Raw genomic sequence first — 18,912 nt, 5'->3', positions numbered from 1 at the left:
AACAACAACAAACAAAAAAACCACACACATTTGGGCTAGGCCAGGAGCTAAGTAAATTCAAATCTTAGCAGCACAATTATTTATATGACTTACCAGCAATACTTACCCATCCAAAAAAGAAATTTCAAGTAGGCAATCTTTGATTTCATTTTGTATGAAATTTCTTCCAAAGGACTTATGGAACATGGAGGCAAAGATTTCAAAAGTAAGCGCAACCTGGGGTGATTCTCCACCCCCAGCCCCTTAACCGTGTGCCCAATACGGGCAAAGTAAATCACTTCTTGTTAACTTGCTGCTGAAAGAGTCCCTTCTGCAGATAGGGGTCTGGCAGCACGTGTACTCACACAATATAAAAGTGGTCAAGGACAGTCCGTCATTTAGTTTATGCAAAAGGTGATATCATCAGTGAGACTGCCTTTGAAGGAAGAAGGAGCTGGATATAGACTAGGGCAGAGATACAGTGCTTGTCATGGGGTGTAGGAAAAAAGAGTAGACAAGGAAAACTACAAAAATATCGTTGTTTCAGACATGCTGCAGTTACAGTAATGTAAGAAAAAGCATTGTAACAGGGTTTACTCACCATGATGCACTTCCTCAGGGCCAGGCCTGGCATCACAGTGTCCTTGTGGGGTAGCAGCCCTGGTCACCAGTCACTCTGGGGCTGTGGTGGTTTCTTTCAGATAACTCATCCCGCCAGCCAGGGCACAGTCTTTAGCCCGTTCCTTCCAGGGTCAGCTATCCAAACTAAAGTTCAAAACTATCTGAACAGAAATGAAAAGCTTCCACCCTCTCCACAGCTCTTCTTCAGCGAGGTCACATTCAGCCTGTAGCCCCCTCGCTGGGCTCAAACTACCCTTGCGCACCACTTCCTTGGGGCTGGTAGGGGAATCCAGTCCCAACCTCAATTCTGGGTTACAGCCCAGGGCCCTGTACTGCACAGCTACGTCAAATCCTCTACCCATATTGCAGTTTTCCCTGCGCCATTTCCTTCCTCACCTCTTTACTTCCCTTCTAGGTCTTCCAATCTGTCCCCTGGTTATTCTGGGTGCCTCCCTGATCACTCCAGACCCTGCAGGCACCTTCTGACTCCCTGCATTTTCTTTCCTCCAGCCCTTCCTTAGCTGGGCCCACTCAGCAGTTAAACCTGGAATCACCTAATTTCTCTCAGGTGGGGCCCATTCTGGTATCACGGCTGGCTCAGTCAGGGGCTCTCTATTAGTATCACCTCAGAGCTCTGGATGATCTCTGAGTGTTCATCTCTCTCTCTCCATATGTAGATTAATTTTATTCTCAGCCTCTGGCTCTGACCCTCTTACACCGATCACTGTAACTGACTTCTACTCTGGCTTATCTGTTTTCTTCTAATGATATTGAGCCAGCCAATGGTGCCAGGCTGCATTCCATGAGCTGAGGATCTGGCCCATTGTTCTCATGTTGGGCCAGATTCTGCCACCCCTAGGTTGACTAGTCCAGGCCCTGGTTACTGTGTTCCACTATGTTTAAATACAAGTAGTTTGTTCAATACAAGCTCTCCCTGCCTTATTGTGAAGTACCCCACGAGCAAAGATTACCATAATTTGGACCTTATTATTTAGACTGATTATGCTTCCATATTAGTTCAACAGCATTTCACCAATGGAGTTCTGTATACTATTGGGTGAAAACATATCACAATCACAATGAGACTCCATGAATATGTTACATGTCTTCTGGGAGGGTTGCTCCTCAGCCAAGCTCTCCCCTATCATCAGCCCTTCAGTGGCTTGGTGTGGTGGCTGTAGACGTAGCTGGAAGACAGAGGAAGAGCATGGCAAACATCTCTCCCTTTTTTCATGTTATTTCTTCCCTCTTGGCTTTGCCCCCTCCGCCCCCCACTTCAAAGTCAGGTGAACATTACCCCATCGCAGTCCCAAACTGTCCACAGGAACGGGGGGCGGTGACTCACTGGAGAGTCCAACAGATTCTTTTGTTGCTGCCTAGGCCAGCATCCTTTTTTCCTGTGAGGCTGGGCTGGGTTTCTCCCGTACATGCCCTAATGAGGCGTGAACTGCCTCTCTGCTCTTGGAGAGTTTTTGCTTTGGCTTATTTTAAGCCATGAAGACACATTTTCAGCCTCACAACTCTAGACATGGAATTAGAACCTATAACATTACTATAACACTGCAGTAACAACAATTACTATCACATCACTATGACCACAATGCTCAGTGCATCTTGAGTCTTCCAAAGACACCCGACACAACAAACGTTGCATTAGACACCACACAATCATATTATAAGGATGAACACGGAGATGTAGGCTGTTCCCACGAGGTGTAGAATGTCTCACCATGAAACTGTTCCATTTCTTCTGGGAGGATTAGATTTTCAGTAGCTGGACACATCTTTATGAAACTTGTGGCCAGAGGTGGTGGTGGCCCTCCCGTTGCGGCCCTGCAAGTCAGTGTGTTCACCTTTCCTCTGGGTGTCTTCTTAGGGAAAGGATCCAGAATATCCACAGCTACATGCTGAAACAGAACCTCAATTTTGGGGAGTGGCTGAAGAGGGGCCTTGACCTGGTCACATTGCACCTGGACCATACAAACTCTTCTTCAAAGTCTAACTTCTTCACTACCCCTATCGTGCAGAGGAGAACTGCCTGACAATCATTCTATCACATTGTTTTGAAGCTGTGCTGCGTGGAAGAAGCTTTTAATCTACTTAAGAGCCATTTGGTGTTATCCATCATCTATGACTTTAGGTCTTCCTGTGGGAAAGCCAACCACAGGTGGACAAAAGGAAGGAAAACACCACCAATACATCCCCACTTAAGCTCCCCCTTTTCATTCCACTAGCAGGCAGGAGGAAATGATTTCTGTGATGAAAGCTGGGGAAACTGATGACACGATGGCTTCTGCACAGAACACAAAATCTTTCCAAACAGTGCACCTGAGTGTCTGCATCACTTCTAGGGCTTTGTCAGATCTCCCTTCCGGTCCCTATCAGCGTGGTTCCATTACAGTCACCCTGTCAGGGCTGCCCCAAGCTGGAACAATGCCTGCTAGGGGTGTGAAACTTCAATAAGAGCGACCAAAAGCATGGTCTCGTTCATACCCTGGGTTTGCAGTTTTGCTCATTTGCTTTCAGTACCCTGCAACATCTTCCCCTGGGATTTCACCTGGGTGTGGAATACAGATGCCCAACACCCCTGGAAAGTCATGGGAGAATAGGGAGCAGAGCCCATTACAACCTGGGGGCTGCGGTAAGTCTGCTTTCTCTGCTTTGCAGGGTGTCTTTCAAAAATTTAAAGCTAAAAATCTCAAATTTCTTATAAAAGTGCAGGAAGACTTGGGAGACTCAAACCAAATTAATATGCACAAAAATGTTTTCATGCTTTCTTCATGTGACTTTTCTTTTTTAATTTCAGTGAAAATAGTTTTCTTCTTGAATTAAAACAGATTTCCCTGCCATGATGGAAACTCCAGAACAACAGTCTGTGGTAGGGCTTGAGATCCAGAAAATGAAACATGTCCACAGGAAGTGAAGAGAATTAAACAAACGAGGAGAATTTCCCTGCCCAAGGGAAGGCCAATATTAAAAGAGAAGGAACCAGCAAAAATGGTGAACACTGAATTTCATTTAAAAAAAATACATTTGAATTCTTTCATTCTAGGATACACTTGGTAAAAAATACATAATGTGACTTCTCTGCATAACCTCCTTCTGACCACATTGTAAATCATAGTCATCCACGTGGGTACCTCTCTAGCATGTGTTACTATACTAATTGCTCATCCTGTTTTATGAATTCTTCTCAATTTTTTACTCCTGTCAGCTACTTGGAGTGATCGACAGGACATGATTTTCACACCTTTCAGCTTCATCTATTCCTCAGCTCCACTGTGTATATTAAGACCTGGAAATTACAATGAGTTAAGGGGTCATTTTCTCAGAGCACTCTCTCTCTTATGGTTTCACAGAAGGAAGATGCTGATGGTTTGTGCTGTCTAGATTTTAAATGAGCCTTCTAAACGGAGGAAATCGTTAAAGTAGAGATTTGCCAAAGTTTTTGGGAGGCCTAACCCGTTCCTCCCACATTTAATTCTTCAATGCCTGGTGAACTTTAAATATTCCTAAACTATTTCTGTCTCTCAAATGAAGGAGGTAATGAATGGCAAGTGCACTGTCTGACCAATTGGAGGTCTTTTCTGTACCACTGTGGAATTGTGGCTGACCTTCTTCAATTAGAGAACTTAAAATATGACAAAATGCCTGTATGTCAGGGGTGGTCACTTTCACACACACACAAAAAGAAAGAAAGAAAGAAAGAAAGAAAGAAAGAAAGAAAGAAAGAAAGAAAGAAAGAAAGAAAGAAAGAAAGAAAGAATAAGGAAATGTGGTAAAAGAACTAGAAAACAGCAAGAAAAACAGAAAGAAAAATTCTGAATCCTTCAAGAAGGAAAATCTTGTAAACAGAAAATGATCAAAGAAACATTCTCCAACCAAATACTTAAATTCAGAGACAAAAAGGAAAGACACAGCAGTCTACGTAGGACCCTCAACGAACTCCAGGCTCAAGGTTCCACACAAAGCAAAGGAGCGTATAGACATCATCATGACCACCAGGTTTTTGCTGCACGTTTGGCTCATACTGCTCTTCTCCACTGAAATCTTATCTCTGCTCTGTACCATGCTTCACTTCCAGCAGAACAAAGTGAACAAAGAGAGCTTAGAGCTTCTGCAGAAAAGGAGCGGAAATTTCCCCTCACAATGCATAAATGAAAGGGCAGCTTTCAAGCCCACCCAGGATATTGTCCAACTTTCAGTGGCCCAGAAGGAGAATGCCAAGGTGGCAATTCAAGAGATCCTCCAAGAGATCTTCAACATCTTTAGCAAAAACCTCACCCAAAGTGCCTGGGATGCCACTTCCATAGTCAAGTTCCAAAATGGCCTTTACCAGCAAATTCAGCGGCTGGAGGCATGTTTGAGAGCACAGATGGAGAAGGAATTAACCAACCTGGAAAGTCACAACCTCCAGATCACCAGTCGGAGTGTGAAACAATACTTTCAGGGGATAGATGCTTTCCTGAAAGAAAAGCAATACAGCCTGTGTGCCTGGGAGATCATTCGCGTGGAAATACCCAGATGTTTTGTACTAGTTGACAAACTCACTCGAAGGCTGAGTAACTAAGGTACAGTACAAAACCTTTCCCTGGAGTAAATGAATTCACATTAAGGTAATTTATACAGCTGAACAGAGATAACGGATATTTTATAACTCTGCTTATATAGGGCCTGATCCTTCTTCTACAGGGTCAATGGCCAAATCGCAACTGATTTCCTTGGCAGCAGCTTCAGGCTCTTCCTGTCCTGTACTGGAAATGGATTTGCAATTACATGGATTTATTTTTCTGTAAAAAGGAAAGGGGTACTTGTGGCACCTTAGAGACTAACCAATTTAGTTGAGCATAAGCTTTCGTGGCACCTTAGTCTCTAAGGTGCCACAAGTACTCGTTTTCTTTTTGCAAATACAGACTAACACGGCTGTTACTCTGAAACCTGTCATTATTTTTCTGTGTTTCTACTGTCATTTAGGTTTGCGATTCTTCATAATCTCTCACATATCAGGTGATGTTATGTATTGCATAATTGGCAGACCATGCAACAAAGTACGTATATTTGGAATCCTTAGCCACCTCACCAGTACTTTGGTCATCAAATAATGATAACCCCAAAGTACTCTGACTTCTATACATGTAGTATGTTTCTATTATGAGCATGGTTGCTATTTATTAATCTGTCCTCATCCTATACCACAGCTTGAGAAGTTTCCTAGAGACATTTATAAAAAATATGAACATGGGACTCTCTGACCAGGAAGAAAGGACCAACAGTTTCCCAGGATGAACGTGAAGAGATACCAATTCTTTCATAAAAGACAAGCAGTTCAGCCTCTCTGCTACCAGGAGAATCCATGCGGAATTATGGGGTTTTCAAATGTCGGACAAACTCACAAAGAAGTTTAGAAATTTAAATGTCAACATTTTTAGAAGTACTAACCGAAATCAAGGAATAATTTTTACATGATTTAAAATCTGATGCAGTGGAATTTTAAAAGGTGTTGTTACTATATCTTCTGAAAATATTTTCAGATCCGTTTACGATATTTGTAACAGGGCATTTATGTCAATCTATTATTTATTTATTGTTCTTATTTATGTATTTATCATAGATATTTGTTACTTACCAATAAATAATTATTTTATATAAAATGGCAACCTATACCAGTAATGATTTGAATAAAATGCCGATTGAACCAAAAAGAAAGAAAAGGAGAATAAAAAAACCCCTGTAATTGTTCAGCCTGAAAACCCCAATTCCAGAGAGTACTTATGCATGTGACTAACTTAAAGTAGGTGAGCCATCCCGCTCATGTTAGTGCTTCCAGTTGGGAACATGCTTCAATACATTGATGAACCAGTGTCCCAATTTGCACTAATACCATTTTAAAAATAATCCTTACAGAATGATAATTAGCCTTTCCATTCAAACAGACCACACACCACACCTGAATTCTCCCACCTTTTACCATTCTACTTTGTACCAGGTTACTTGTCCCCCCAAAAACTTGTCAATTTGGATGTTTGGTGTAGTAGACAGTTGTGTTGGAAGAGGCTAGATTGGTGCCCTTTCCCCCACTAAGCAAGAGTGCATGCACCCCTTAACACACACCAATTACATGTGAACAATGAGAGCAGGAATGGGGCATTCTGTATTAGAATGATCAAAGTTTCTCTTTGTCACCTCTAAAATGCATTTTCCCATTGGGTGGAATGCATCAGTCAGTTACTGCCCACGAAAACTATGGAATTCTTCTGAATTCTTCTTGCTGTCTGGTCACCCTAGCTGGGATATCAGCTGGGAAGTCTCTGAAGCTTGGCTTGGGCTTCCTCAGCGAGGGGAAGTATGCAACCCGTGCCTGGTTGGTGTGGTGCTCTGTCACCCTCTACTAGCACCTCAACCATTTAGAGATTGAGGAGTCTGCTGCAACCCTGGCTTAAGATGCATGATCATATGTTCACACAGTCAAGGCTCATACACTAAGGTTCAAATGTCCAAGGTTCAATCCTGCCTGCTGACAACTTCAGCCTGTCGGCGTTACAAGTGAGGGCTCATCCAACATGTCAACTGGGTAGTCTTTGAAACTCAGAATGTGCTTTAACATGTCCTCTCCCAGAAATATACCCAGAGGTGTTTACCTCTTCCAGGGGCCATGTAGTACGTGTAGATTACAATACGGAGACACTTTGCACAGGATTCTAACACACTATTGCTCTTTAATTAATCACTCGGAAATACAGAAAATGGAACAAAAATTGTAAACCCTATCCGCAATTCCCTGCCTCGGTTTCCTCAACACACCAGGCCATTCTATGAGCCTGTATCAGAATCACTTGGGGTCATCCAACATCCTTCTGTTGCAATGCATCACTTATATGCACAAAAACAGAGCATTCTCCTCCAGCTCACATAACCTGGCTTTGGCCAGTTCATCCTCTTCCTTCCTCTTGCCCAAATGTCCTGTGGGTCTTCCCCCTGTGATTTCTTTTAGAACCTTTTGGTTTTGTCATCTGCTCTTTGTTGACCTTCGGTAACTTTCCACTCCTAACCCCCATTCTCCTTAACACCAACTTCGCCAAACTGGTTTCCCAACTGGTTTCCCGTTGTCCTCAGCCTAGTGAGTACCTTCTGGAGGTCCTGTCCAACCGGATGGATACACATAGAAAGAGGTTTCCTATGATGAGGAAATTTCATGACAACAACTTCATAATATCACTTTAAAATTAACAAGTCTTACAGAGACTCTCCCCCCTCCCCCCGGCCTCCGCCTGACACACACACACACACACAAACAAATCAAGCCCTATGAATCAGGCTTGTGTACACCCAAGTCAGCAATTCTATCCCACAGTTTTCTGACCAGCTGGTGCCACCCCTCCACACCCTCCAAATCAGGCGTGCGTGCTCCTTGCCACCAACAACCAGTTTGGTGTACAGAATGGATTAAACTTTCAGTTATAACATCAACAATGCCTAAAAATTACCTAAACCCAACATTTAAAATTATAGTAATAAACCTGCCGGTGGCATCAGATCTAGTGAGGATCCTCCTCTCTACCAAGTTTGGTGTAGGTGGGTAGTAGTTCTGAAGAGCTATCAGTCAACAGTAGCGCTGCCAACCACATAATTCAGCCACAGCATGAACATTTGAGACTGATTAAACCTTTATGAAAAATGTTTGGCCCTTTGTAAACATTTTCTGAAATATTTGTACGTGTGAGTTTTTGTTGGAAAAGAATATCTCTGTAGACAGAAAGTATAAGAAACACTCATATAAATACATATTTTAAAGAGACTTTTTCCAGAAAAGTTCCTGTAGCCATCTGGAAAGCAGTTTTGAATTTGAAGGCAACCATCCCAGGAACAGACACAATAGCATTGACTCAGGTGAATCATCACACAGAACAAGCAGCAAATTATGAACAGCAAAGGGAAAAGATGTGGTGACAAGGTCCTGAGCAATCAGAGTGGAATGTGTATAAATCATTTGTCAAATCATTTAAAATAAATATATTGGCAAATTCTGAATTTCTTTGCAGATTATTTGCAAATAGGAAAATGGGCTAAACTAATCTCTTATTTCATATTAAAATTAAGATGGCTGACACAGAAAAAAATAATTCCAATAAAATTTCCTGCTATTTTCACTGAAATTTAAATGGACAGGATTTCATTAAATTCTAGGCAATATTTCAACCAGCTCAGTCTCCATCTAACCTTTCCCAGAAAACAGGCTCATTACTGATGAAAATATGCTGAAAGACTATGTGTCTTTCCTCCCATAGCTTTCTTAATTTAACAGGAAAAGCTTAAATTCAGATTATTTAATTTCTCTCCTTCACATAACTATTATCTCCTGAAGCTTCAACTTGCCAGGAAACACACACGCAGAACTCCCAGTGGAGTAAATGCAAAATTGGGGTGCAGCGCCTCTGGTATGATTGGGTCCCTTATATGGTATACTTATGTACAATAAACTGCATTCTTTAAAGTGACATTTCCGAATCGTTTAGGCAAAACTCTAGATTATGATTTTAAAAAGTGCTCGAGGTGATGGGAGAGGGAGATGTAAAAGAAGTGACAGGAACAGAAATATGTTCATATTTTCTTCTTTTCCTTCTTTAAAATTAATATGAAAACATTCCTTTTCCATTTTTGGGTTGAAAACCATTCCCCTTCACTGATGGAAACTCCAACATGACAGCCTAGTACTATGGTATGAAAAACAGAAAGTGAAACTTGCTACAGAAAGAAGGCTGCAAACTTCACTCATCAGACCACTTGAATTTCAACGTCCAAGCTCAGTGAAATGCACATTGAAAAAAGAATAAAGCTTGAATGGTGAAAAGGGAAACACATCTGAAAGTGACATTCATTTATGTCAGTCACTCTAGCATATTTATTACCAGCCACACAATCTTTTTGGACAACTCCCTTCCATGTCACTACACTACATCACTGGGAACTACTCAGAAGTGCCCGAGAAGACAGCATGTTCACACCCTTCAACTGTACCTGTTCCTTGGGCTTTTCACAACTGGTTTCAGGTTCTTAAGTAAACCTCACAGTTTCTCAGTGCTCTCTGTCCATCCTCTGGTATTGGCCTCCAGACATGGTTTTTCATCTCTCATATTTCAAATGGCCAGGAAATTGCAAGAGATTAATAGAGACTTCTCTGGCCCCAATCTCCCACAGGAATTCTTTCCAGGCTTATCAAATATTAAGAGGTCCATATAGTATTACTCCCTCTCAAAGGCTGGAAGGAAGGAATGAGACAGCCAGAGCATAGCAGGCTTTTTTGATTTTGAATGCCACACCAGAAAGGGAAAGTTTTCCACCTGCTGGCAAAGTGAAGGAACAGCAGCTTTACACATCACTTCACTGCTGTTATTTGCAGAGTCTAGCAAAAAGAAGCTCTGCAGTAGTTCCCCGCATCTGCCAAAATTCATTGTTGTCACTTAAAAGCATGGATAGTCTTGCTGATGTGACAGACATTCAGACCTGCCTAGCAGTGCTAACTACAGGAACTTGGGAGTAGACAGACAGGTCCCTACTCTAACCTGTAACTGGATGACACTGTTCATCATCATATTCTTCTTACCCTTTACATTTTCGTTATCTAAAAGGGCAGGGGGGACCGAAGGAAAGAAATGTTGGGGTTCAGTAATATTAAAGTAGTTACCAACGGTGATTTGGTTCTTCTTATGACTTGTTCACTTCCACTAACTAAAAAGAAGGAAACCAAAAGTAAAAACCTCAAGCAGAAAAAACCTTGAAAAGTAGAAAGTGATGAAAGAAAAATCTTTTCCGACAGAATGCTTAAATTCAGAGACGGGGTCGAAAACACAAAAGTTTACAGAAGACCTTGAACAGGCACCAGTTGCTCAAGTTCTACACAAACACAGGGAATCTAAGACATCATCATGATCAGCAGGACTTTGCTGCAATTTTGCCTCGTGCTGCTCTTCTCCAGGGAAATCTCATGTCTGGACTGTAACAGGCTGCATGTTCTACAAAACAGAATGAACAGCGAGAGTTTAGAGCGTCTGGAGAAAATGGGTGGCAACTTTCCCTTCCAATGTCTAAATGAAAGGACAGCTTTCAAGCCCAGAGATATCCTCAAGCTCCGACTGTCCCACCAAGAGAATGCCAAGGTAGCCATCCAGCAGATCCTCCAAGAGCTCTTCCATATCTTTAACAACAATCTCACCCAAGCTGCCTGGAGTGGGACTTCCATAAAGGAATTCCAAAATGGACTTCACCAGCAGATTGAGAAGCTGGAGACATGTTTGAGTGCTGAGATGGAAAAGGAGGTAACCTACCCAGGAAATGAGAACCTCCTGCTCACCAGCCTCAAACTGAAGAGATACTTCCAGACAATAGAGGATTACCTGAAAGAAAAGCAATACAGCCGGTGTGCCTGGGAGATCATCCGTGTGGAAATATCCAGATGTTTCCTCATGCTCGACAAACTCACCAAGAGACTTGAAAATGAAGGTACCATCTTTTCTTTTTTCCTAGAAAAACTCAAATAATATTATTTGAATAAAACAGCTGGTGAAAGATGGCTGATAGGGTTATAACTCCTAATACGTTGGGCCCAATCTTTCTCCCACAGTAATTTTATGCATACAGCTATTTCAAACGCGTGCTCCAATCTTTTCAGAGTAGCATATAATTTAGTGCTTCTCTACCACACACAACATTCTATATGAAAAATAGACAAATATATCATAACTGCTAACTACAGACAAAATATTGTTAAGTGATAACTAACTATGCCAAATAGAAAAGAACAGTGAGACACCCCCTTTCAACAACTGCCTCGTTAGACAACGTTCCAGTTAGGACACCAGAAAACGGGGGGTCTGTGTTCACACACTTCTATCCCATCAACTCATTTTGCACTTAGGGACAGCTGAGGGTTCTTATTCTGCTTTTCTTTCTTTTGTTTACCGCTAAATTCAACAGCTTTAGTAACAACAAATTGTGACAAGATGACAAGTGCACTAAGGCTCAGGATTTAGGATTTGACATCTGGTTAGAAAAAGATGGCCTCTATTTGGCATTTGAATCTCTCCATGTTTGAACCATTCCCCTTTTTCATTCCAGCACGTGATGCTTCCAATAATGATGCTATGAAAACAGCTGAATGAAACTGCACTTCCACTGGAGTCCTTCGTCTCTAAATTGATTCTCGAATCAGCAGCTTTCGAGACTCCTATCAGTCCATCTTGAATTAAGCAAACTGCCAAACTTCAACTGCACTATTTATAACCTCCTTGCCATTACCAAGACTGATTTATTCACATGAGAAAATGTAAAACAGAAGATTTTGCTGAAAATATTGCAGAAGACAGCGTAGTATTTGAACCGAAGGAGAAAAACCTTACTATTTCTTAATCATTGATATTATGCGTTTGCTCCGAATTTGCCTTGGGCTGCTTTTAAAAATGAAATCTTACCTCTTTACTGTAACAGGCTTTGATTCGGCATAACAAATATGAACTAGGACAATTTCCAAAAAAAATGGAAGGATAATTTTTCTGCAAAGGCAGAATGAAGAAAGACACCTAACATGGCGCCAAAATTTTCTCAAGCCCAGAGAAACCCAGAAAGAGACTGCCAAAGTGGCCATCCACGAGATCCTCCAACAGATTTCCTACATCCAGGGGTGAAAGTAACTTAAAGGACTTACCGGTATGACAGAGTCCTGAGCAGCGGGTAGGCCTCAACTGGAAGCGGTGTGGCCTCAACCGGAAGAGGCCCAGCCTTTAAATCCCACGTCTTTAAATCCCGGGCTACCAGCTGCAGAGGCGGCTGGGTGTCCCGGAGCTTGGGGGTGATTTAAAGGGCCTAGGGCTCCATCCACCGCTACCACAGTGGAGCCCCGGGCCCTTTAAATCTCCAACAGAGCCCCAGGGGCTCTCGGCTGCCTCCGCTACCCCGGGACTTAGGGCTTTGGTGAAGATTTAAAGGGCCTGGGGCTCCCTGCATCGGCTGGAGTCCCGGGCTCTTTAAATTGCTCTCTGAGCCCCCTGCCAGAGCCCCCGGTGTAGCGGCGGAAGCCAGGGGCTTCGGTGGGGATTTAAATGGCCCTGTAAATCACGGCCTGAGCTGCCTCCGCTACCCAGGGGCTCTGGCCGCTGCCAGGAGCCCTAGACCCTTTAAATGGCCAGCCTCGGGAAGCTGGTCTAGTATGGCATGGTGTACCGGCTCTTTCCGTTATATTGGACCGGACCGGACCGCCTTACTTTCACCTCTGCCTACATCTCATGCAAAATACCCTCACAAGCTGCCTGGAAAGATAGTTGCATGGAAAGATCCTGCCAGGGACTCATAAGGAAGGGAAACTTCTGGAGGTGTGTTCTGTGGCAAGGATAACAAAGAAAGAAGAATATCCCAGTTTCTAGATCACTTATAATTAGGCACTCTGAAATTTTAAACTAGTGCAAATATATATTCTTTTCCTGCACTGTGAAAAGATTTTCAGATCATTTTACTGGATTTGTAAAAGTGTTTTTATGTTGATCCATTTATATTTATTCACAATATTAATGTATTGCTTTTATTTATTTTTTCAGAGGTTTTATAATATTTATAAATAAATATTTATTTCTACAAAATAGCAACCTACAGCAATAGTGATTTGTAGTAATTAGATTTTTTAAAAAAACAGAGACCCAATAAAAATCTTCTCTTGTTTTCCCTTAAGACTCCAGTTCAGCAAAGGACTTGTAAACATTTGCCTAACTTTAAGTACACGAGCTTTCCTTTGACATAAGTAGTTAAACTTGAGAACATGCTCAAGTACATTGTGAACATAAACCCTGATTCAGCAGTGACTCCATAAGAAACAAAGCGAGGGTAACTAGTTTGACCACTCCAACAGACCACACACCACAACCGCAACTCCGCAGTTTTTGTGTTTCTGCCAGTTAACAGATCATTTTCACCCACAACATTTGTAGTTGCAAGTGTTTGGAGCAGGAGCTCATTGTGATGAAATGAAAGGGAGGATGGAGACACAGGCATCCTAAGGGGAAGACTTCAGGCTTTCGTGGTACAAAGTTGCTTGTCCCCTTCCTCGCCAATGAGATGTGTGTGAACTGTCAGGTTTCCATGTGCGCCGACTCCGTATCTCCCCCACCACAACCATCAGGGAGGCTTACGTGGGTCTAATTTTCCCTCTCCACCACTCAGGTTTGGGTACACTTGGCTCACAAACACCATCAAGCTTGTACATACCGAAACTCTCCTGTCACTCAGGCTTGTAAGCATCTGCTGCTGCTTCCCTTTGCTCTCCCCTGGTTGCTCCCAAAACAAGCGTGTGTGCTTAGGGACTGCATGTTGCACCAACAACCACCAGCAGGAGGAGCACAGTGCATCAAAAGTTCAGTTGAGCTGTGAATGACTAAAAATTACCCTAAACCCAATAGTTAAAAATTACCTGAAAGCAAAAAACAAAAACAAAAACCATACATTGGACCAAATCTTGTAAGGATCTCGTTGCCAAGTTTGTGTATGTAGATAGTATTTTTGAAGAGCTATTAGTTAGTCCCATCATTGTCTAGCATTAATTTAAGTCACACTATAAATCTGGAGATTTCTTATTTAAAAGTTTTTAAAGAAGTCAAACAACCACTACATTAAATGTTCAAATAGTAAAAAAACAAAGTGTGTGTGAATTTTTACAACTGATTGGGGAAAAACTGCCTTTGGGAAAAAAACCAGGAAGGTATGTCCCATTTTAAATCCCTTTTGTAACACAGTCCAAACTATGGTGTCTCTAATAGGAGACTAAATTCTTCACAGTCAACAGATGGCAGCATTGCAGAAGCTTTTGCCCTCTGTTCTCTTTAGCTGAGGGTTTCTCAAACATTTCATTATGTGGGCCTCATCTTACAAAAATTGATCCTTTCCCCTCCCATTCAGGACCAGGTAACATTTGTGTGGCAGGTACACCAAACCCTTACAAAGAAAGGTAGTACTAGAAACACATTTATATAATTTTAGCGGTCTTTAAAGGAACATGGGATCTGCCAGTTCTCTGAAGACCATCCCCCAGTACTCCATGTACTACCACTGATTCAGGAAACTCAGTTTGGCACCTGCTGGTTTAGAGGCATGTACAAGGAGTTAACTCTTAAAACAAATGCCTCTCCTTTCTTGTGGTGAAGTTTCCTCCAAGAGCTGTAGCCATCAGCTGTCCAACTTCTTTCCTGCCCAAATCTTTCTCCCTTCATTCACTCCTTCATGTAGTTGGAGCCAAAGGTTATATTGATACAACACAATCATCTGAGAATAATAAGAGCAAAATTAGACTGCATGAAAAAGTCAAGGATGACAAAATCACCACCCCCATAATGTATCTCCCCCCTCTGATGGAACATGGCCATCATATAGCACTTGGAGGCATTCAAACTCTTCAGACTGTAACTGCTTTGTTCCTCATGGAGTGCAGTGGGGAACCTCCTGACACTCATCCCATCATATCGTTTATAAGCTGTGCTAGGTGGAAAACAATCCATTCATCTATTGAAGAAGCCATTTGATGACATGTATCATCTAAGATTTCAGGCCTTCCTGTGGGAAAGCCAACCACAGGGGGATAAAAAGGGAGGAACATGCTAATAATACATCCCCACTTCAGCTCACTTTTATCCTTCCGCCGGCAGGCAGGAGGGGATACTCGCAGGTTTCTCCCCAGCATTCATCATAGAAGCAGATGAGCCTGTGGCTTCTACAGAGAACACAAGGTCTTTTCAAACAGAGCTACTGAGTTTCTGCATCAGCTGTTGGGCCCACTCAGAGCCCCGTTCCGGTCCCTGTCAGCGAGGTTCTATTCCAGCCATGAAACCAGGGCTTCCTTCAGACTGCAGTTGCCTCAGACACTCTCTGTAGGTGTCCTTTTTGTGTAACTGACATGGAGAGATACACCCACCAGACCTGTAGTAGCACTGCCCCAGCTCAATGCGCGTCTGCTCATTCCAGGCCCCACACATGGGTCATAACTGTATGGAGAACACCCCAAGAGGGAACTGGGTGCAAAAGCTTCTGACTCCACAGCACCTCATCTCACCCCACACACACTTCCATGTGGCACAGGGAAGAGGCATAAGCAGAGGGCTCTACCCCTGCATGGATCCTCTGCAGCAGGCTCTGAGGCCCTTGTAACCAAGTTTTCTCAAATAATAGACTGGTTCTTTGCCTACTTGCTGCAGGGAAGATGGAAGTAGGGGTGCTCGGGTTGAGTAGCATCAAGTAATATTAGCAAGTGAATGCATGGTCTCCATCCTATACAGTGTTTACAGTTTTGTTCAATGGCTTTCAGCAGCCATACAACAACAGGTATTCCAGTGCCCCTAATTTGCTGTCACCGTATAGATTTACTGAAAAAGATGATTTGGCTCCCCCGCTCCACATTACCCCGTAATTACTTTGTTACCTTATCCTCTCCTAGTATTCATACTACAGTACTTACTTCCCTCTCTCCTCAACATCTTCTCTGGACTTCACCCTCGTGTGGGATAAACATCCCCAACACCCATGGAAAGTAATGCGATTATGGGGAGCGTAGTGCATGGCAATCCGGGGGCTCTGGTAAGTCTGCTTTCTCTGCACTATTCAGAAACTTTCACGTTGCTGATGCAAGACTCTGATATTTCTTATCAAAGTGCAGGAAGCCTTGGGAGACTCTAACCAAATTAATAAGCACAGAAATGTTTTCATGGTTTCTTCATGTGATTCTTCCTTTCTAATTTCAGTGAAAATAGTTTTCTTTTTGGATGAAAACACATTTTCCTGCCACGACGGCAAAATCCAGCACAACAGTCTGTGCTAGGGGAAGAGAACCAGAAAATGAAATGTGACCACAGGAAACAAAGAGGCTAAAACAAAGCAGAAGAATTTCCCTGCCCACCCAAGGGGAAAAGAAAAAAGTTAAGAGAAGAAACTAGTCAAAACGGTGAACACTGATTTTGATTTTTAAAAAATTCTTTGAATGACTATACCCAGTGATATGCCTGTTAAAAATACAAATCAGGACTTCTCTTCACAACCTGCTTCTGGCCACACTGGAAATCACAATCATCCATGTGGGTACCTCTCTAGTATGTGTAACTAATTGCTCATCCTGTTTTATGAATTACACTCCATTTTTCGCCACTGTCAGCTACTCAGAGTGATCAATAGGACAACATGTTCACACCGTCTAACTGCATCGATTGCTCAGCTTCAGTATATACATTGAGATCTGGAAGTAAACAAAAAATGAAAAAAGGTTCCATTCTCTCAGAGCTCACTCTCTATCTCCTCTATTTTCCTAGAAGGAAGACACCGATATTTTCTGGTGTCTACATATTAAGCGTGCTTTTCAGGTTGCATGACTGAAGTTGAAATTTACCATTATTTTTGGGAGGCCTAACACAGGTGCTGCCATACCCCCTGGCTTGAAGTGGTTTTCTTCATATTCACGGTTTACAGTCTGGTTCAATGGCTCTCAACAGCCCCACTACACAAACTCTTCCAGCTCCCCTGAGGCCAACCCTTTCCTCCCACTTCCTCCAGGTCTCAAAACTTTAAATATACCTAAACTAGTTTTGTCTCTCAAATGCAGGAAGTGATGAATACGAAGTGTAGGGTTTGATGAATTGGCGGTCTTCTCTCTACCACTTCTGAAGTGTGGATGATCTTATTAAATTAGATCTTTAAATTAATGCATCATGAAAAGCCTGTATGTATGTGGATCCAGCATAAATGAAAGGGGTTTGGTCACTTTCACAACAATACAAAAAGGAGGAAGTGTGGGAAAAGAATCTAGAAAGCAGTGAATTATACAGAAAGTGGAGGGTGTGGAGGGTTCCATTGCATCCGATGAAGTGAGCTGCAGCGTGGGGTACCTGGACTGCACCTTTTAACATTATCTTGAGCGCTAGATATATACCCTGTACTTGGGGAAAGGATCACTACACCTTATTCTGGCCCTGTATCTGCCTAGTCCTGAGAACTCCCAAGTTATTACTTTTTTTTTAGGTGGAGCACTTGGTTTCCATTGTTATTAGTCATTAAATTACCCTCATTACCAAAGGATCCAGGATTGTTCATTCTAATCAATGTGTTCAAATAAATTCAGAAAATGTGGTAGAAGGCTGTAAACAAAGATTAAGAACAAATCAGTACACAGGCTTTCTCCGCCTTAAGCTTGAGGACATGCTACGCATTGTACGTTTTAAGGTCATCTACTGCTGCTTATCTACCACATGTCACCACTGCTTATGACATTAGAAACAACTCGCTAAGGAAGTTATGTGGTCACAGAAAGGGGAAGATTATGATATGCAAATATCCTTAGCAAGGAAATGAGGCAAGAAATACAGAACACATGGGGCCAAATGGTGCCACCTCTCAACAAAGCTCTAAATTCTGGCTTTCGGTGGACTATTTTGCCCCTGAGCCTGCTGGGTTGGCATGGAATAGCTGCACTGGTGCTCTAGTGGTAGAGACAACCTCATACTCTGGTTGTCACCAACTGCAGCACAGACCTGTCTAGTGGCGACACCCACAGCCCTCCATTCTGTTGCTTAGAAAGGCACGACAGAGTCCAAGGGGCGTAGCGACCTCCCAGCACACCCTGCTCTCAGCACAGTACAGCTATTCTGCTTGTATTCTGCTTTGTACATAAACAGAGGGGAGGGTAGCACATGTGACTTAATATAGTGGCTGATTAGTTTCTAAAATGTTTGGGAGGTTTTCTGCTCTAGGAGGTGCCGGCTTTCATTCTGATACACAGCAAAACTGAGCAAAATGGAAGGACATGTCGCCTGACCTTATGAGATCTTGCCCAAGAAAAGCAAGTATGTCTTAGACCACTTCACCTGTTTACACTGTAGAGACAGTCTCCCTTTGTACAGCTTCTAGCAGATCTAGAGTGTCGTATACCCTGAGATGCAGGACTGAGCGCGATCGGCCTGGGACATACGTTTGTAACCACAACACAGTTTCAGTGTGTATATTTTCCTCACATCATCTGCCTGACCCATTTAAAGCATTTTGCTCAATTTTACATAAGGTGGTTACATCTTGACAAAAGGAAATATGATCTTACAGTCACAATGTAGCATGAACAATATAAAGTGATGCTTCATGGCCAATGCAATGTTAGAACAAATACACACATGTGGCACTCAGTTATGGCTCTAAGAGTGGGGGGGGGAGCTGCACTGCCTGAGTGGTGGAGGCTAAAGGCATTCCTAGTCTTGGGAGCATACTCTCACAGTGCCCCTCAAGTGGCAATTGCTGCATCTACAGACC

At 42.6% G+C, this 18,912-nt stretch overlaps 2 protein-coding genes across 2 annotated transcripts; both read left to right on the top strand.

Moving 5' to 3' along the window:
• The first annotated feature begins 3,733 nt into the window (after window positions 1–3,733).
• Window positions 3,734–5,170, top strand: LOC141988285 (interferon beta-like). The gene has a single exon (XM_074954118.1). It carries the CDS (start codon window positions 4,595–4,597, stop codon window positions 5,168–5,170), a length of 576 nt encoding a protein of 191 aa, XP_074810219.1. The 5' UTR covers window positions 3,734–4,594.
• A 5,353-nt stretch (window positions 5,171–10,523) lies between these two features.
• On the top strand, window positions 10,524–11,756 carry LOC141987974 (interferon beta-like). The gene is made up of 2 exons (XM_074953802.1): window positions 10,524–11,097; window positions 11,713–11,756. Exons 1-2 carry the CDS (start codon window positions 10,524–10,526, stop codon window positions 11,754–11,756), a joined length of 618 nt encoding a protein of 205 aa, XP_074809903.1.
• Window positions 11,757–18,912: the final 7,156 nt, after the last annotated feature.

The sequence above is a fragment of the Natator depressus genome, chromosome 5 (assembly GCF_965152275.1).
Source record: "Natator depressus isolate rNatDep1 chromosome 5, rNatDep2.hap1, whole genome shotgun sequence".
NCBI lineage: Eukaryota > Metazoa > Chordata > Testudines > Cheloniidae > Natator > Natator depressus.
The sequence above is the reverse complement of the archived record's forward strand: the minus strand, read 5'-3'. Positions and strand labels throughout refer to the sequence as shown.

Coding starts and splice junctions, on each gene's coding strand:
- LOC141988285 (XM_074954118.1), top strand. CDS start 4,595: ATGACCACCAGGTTTTTGCTGCACGTTTGGCTCATACTGCTCTTCTCC.
- LOC141987974 (XM_074953802.1), top strand. CDS start 10,524: ATGATCAGCAGGACTTTGCTGCAATTTTGCCTCGTGCTGCTCTTCTCC. Junction 11,098..11,712: donor CAAGAGACTTGAAAATGAAG/GTACCATCTTTT, acceptor TTTTCATTCCAG/CACGTGATGCTTCCAATAAT.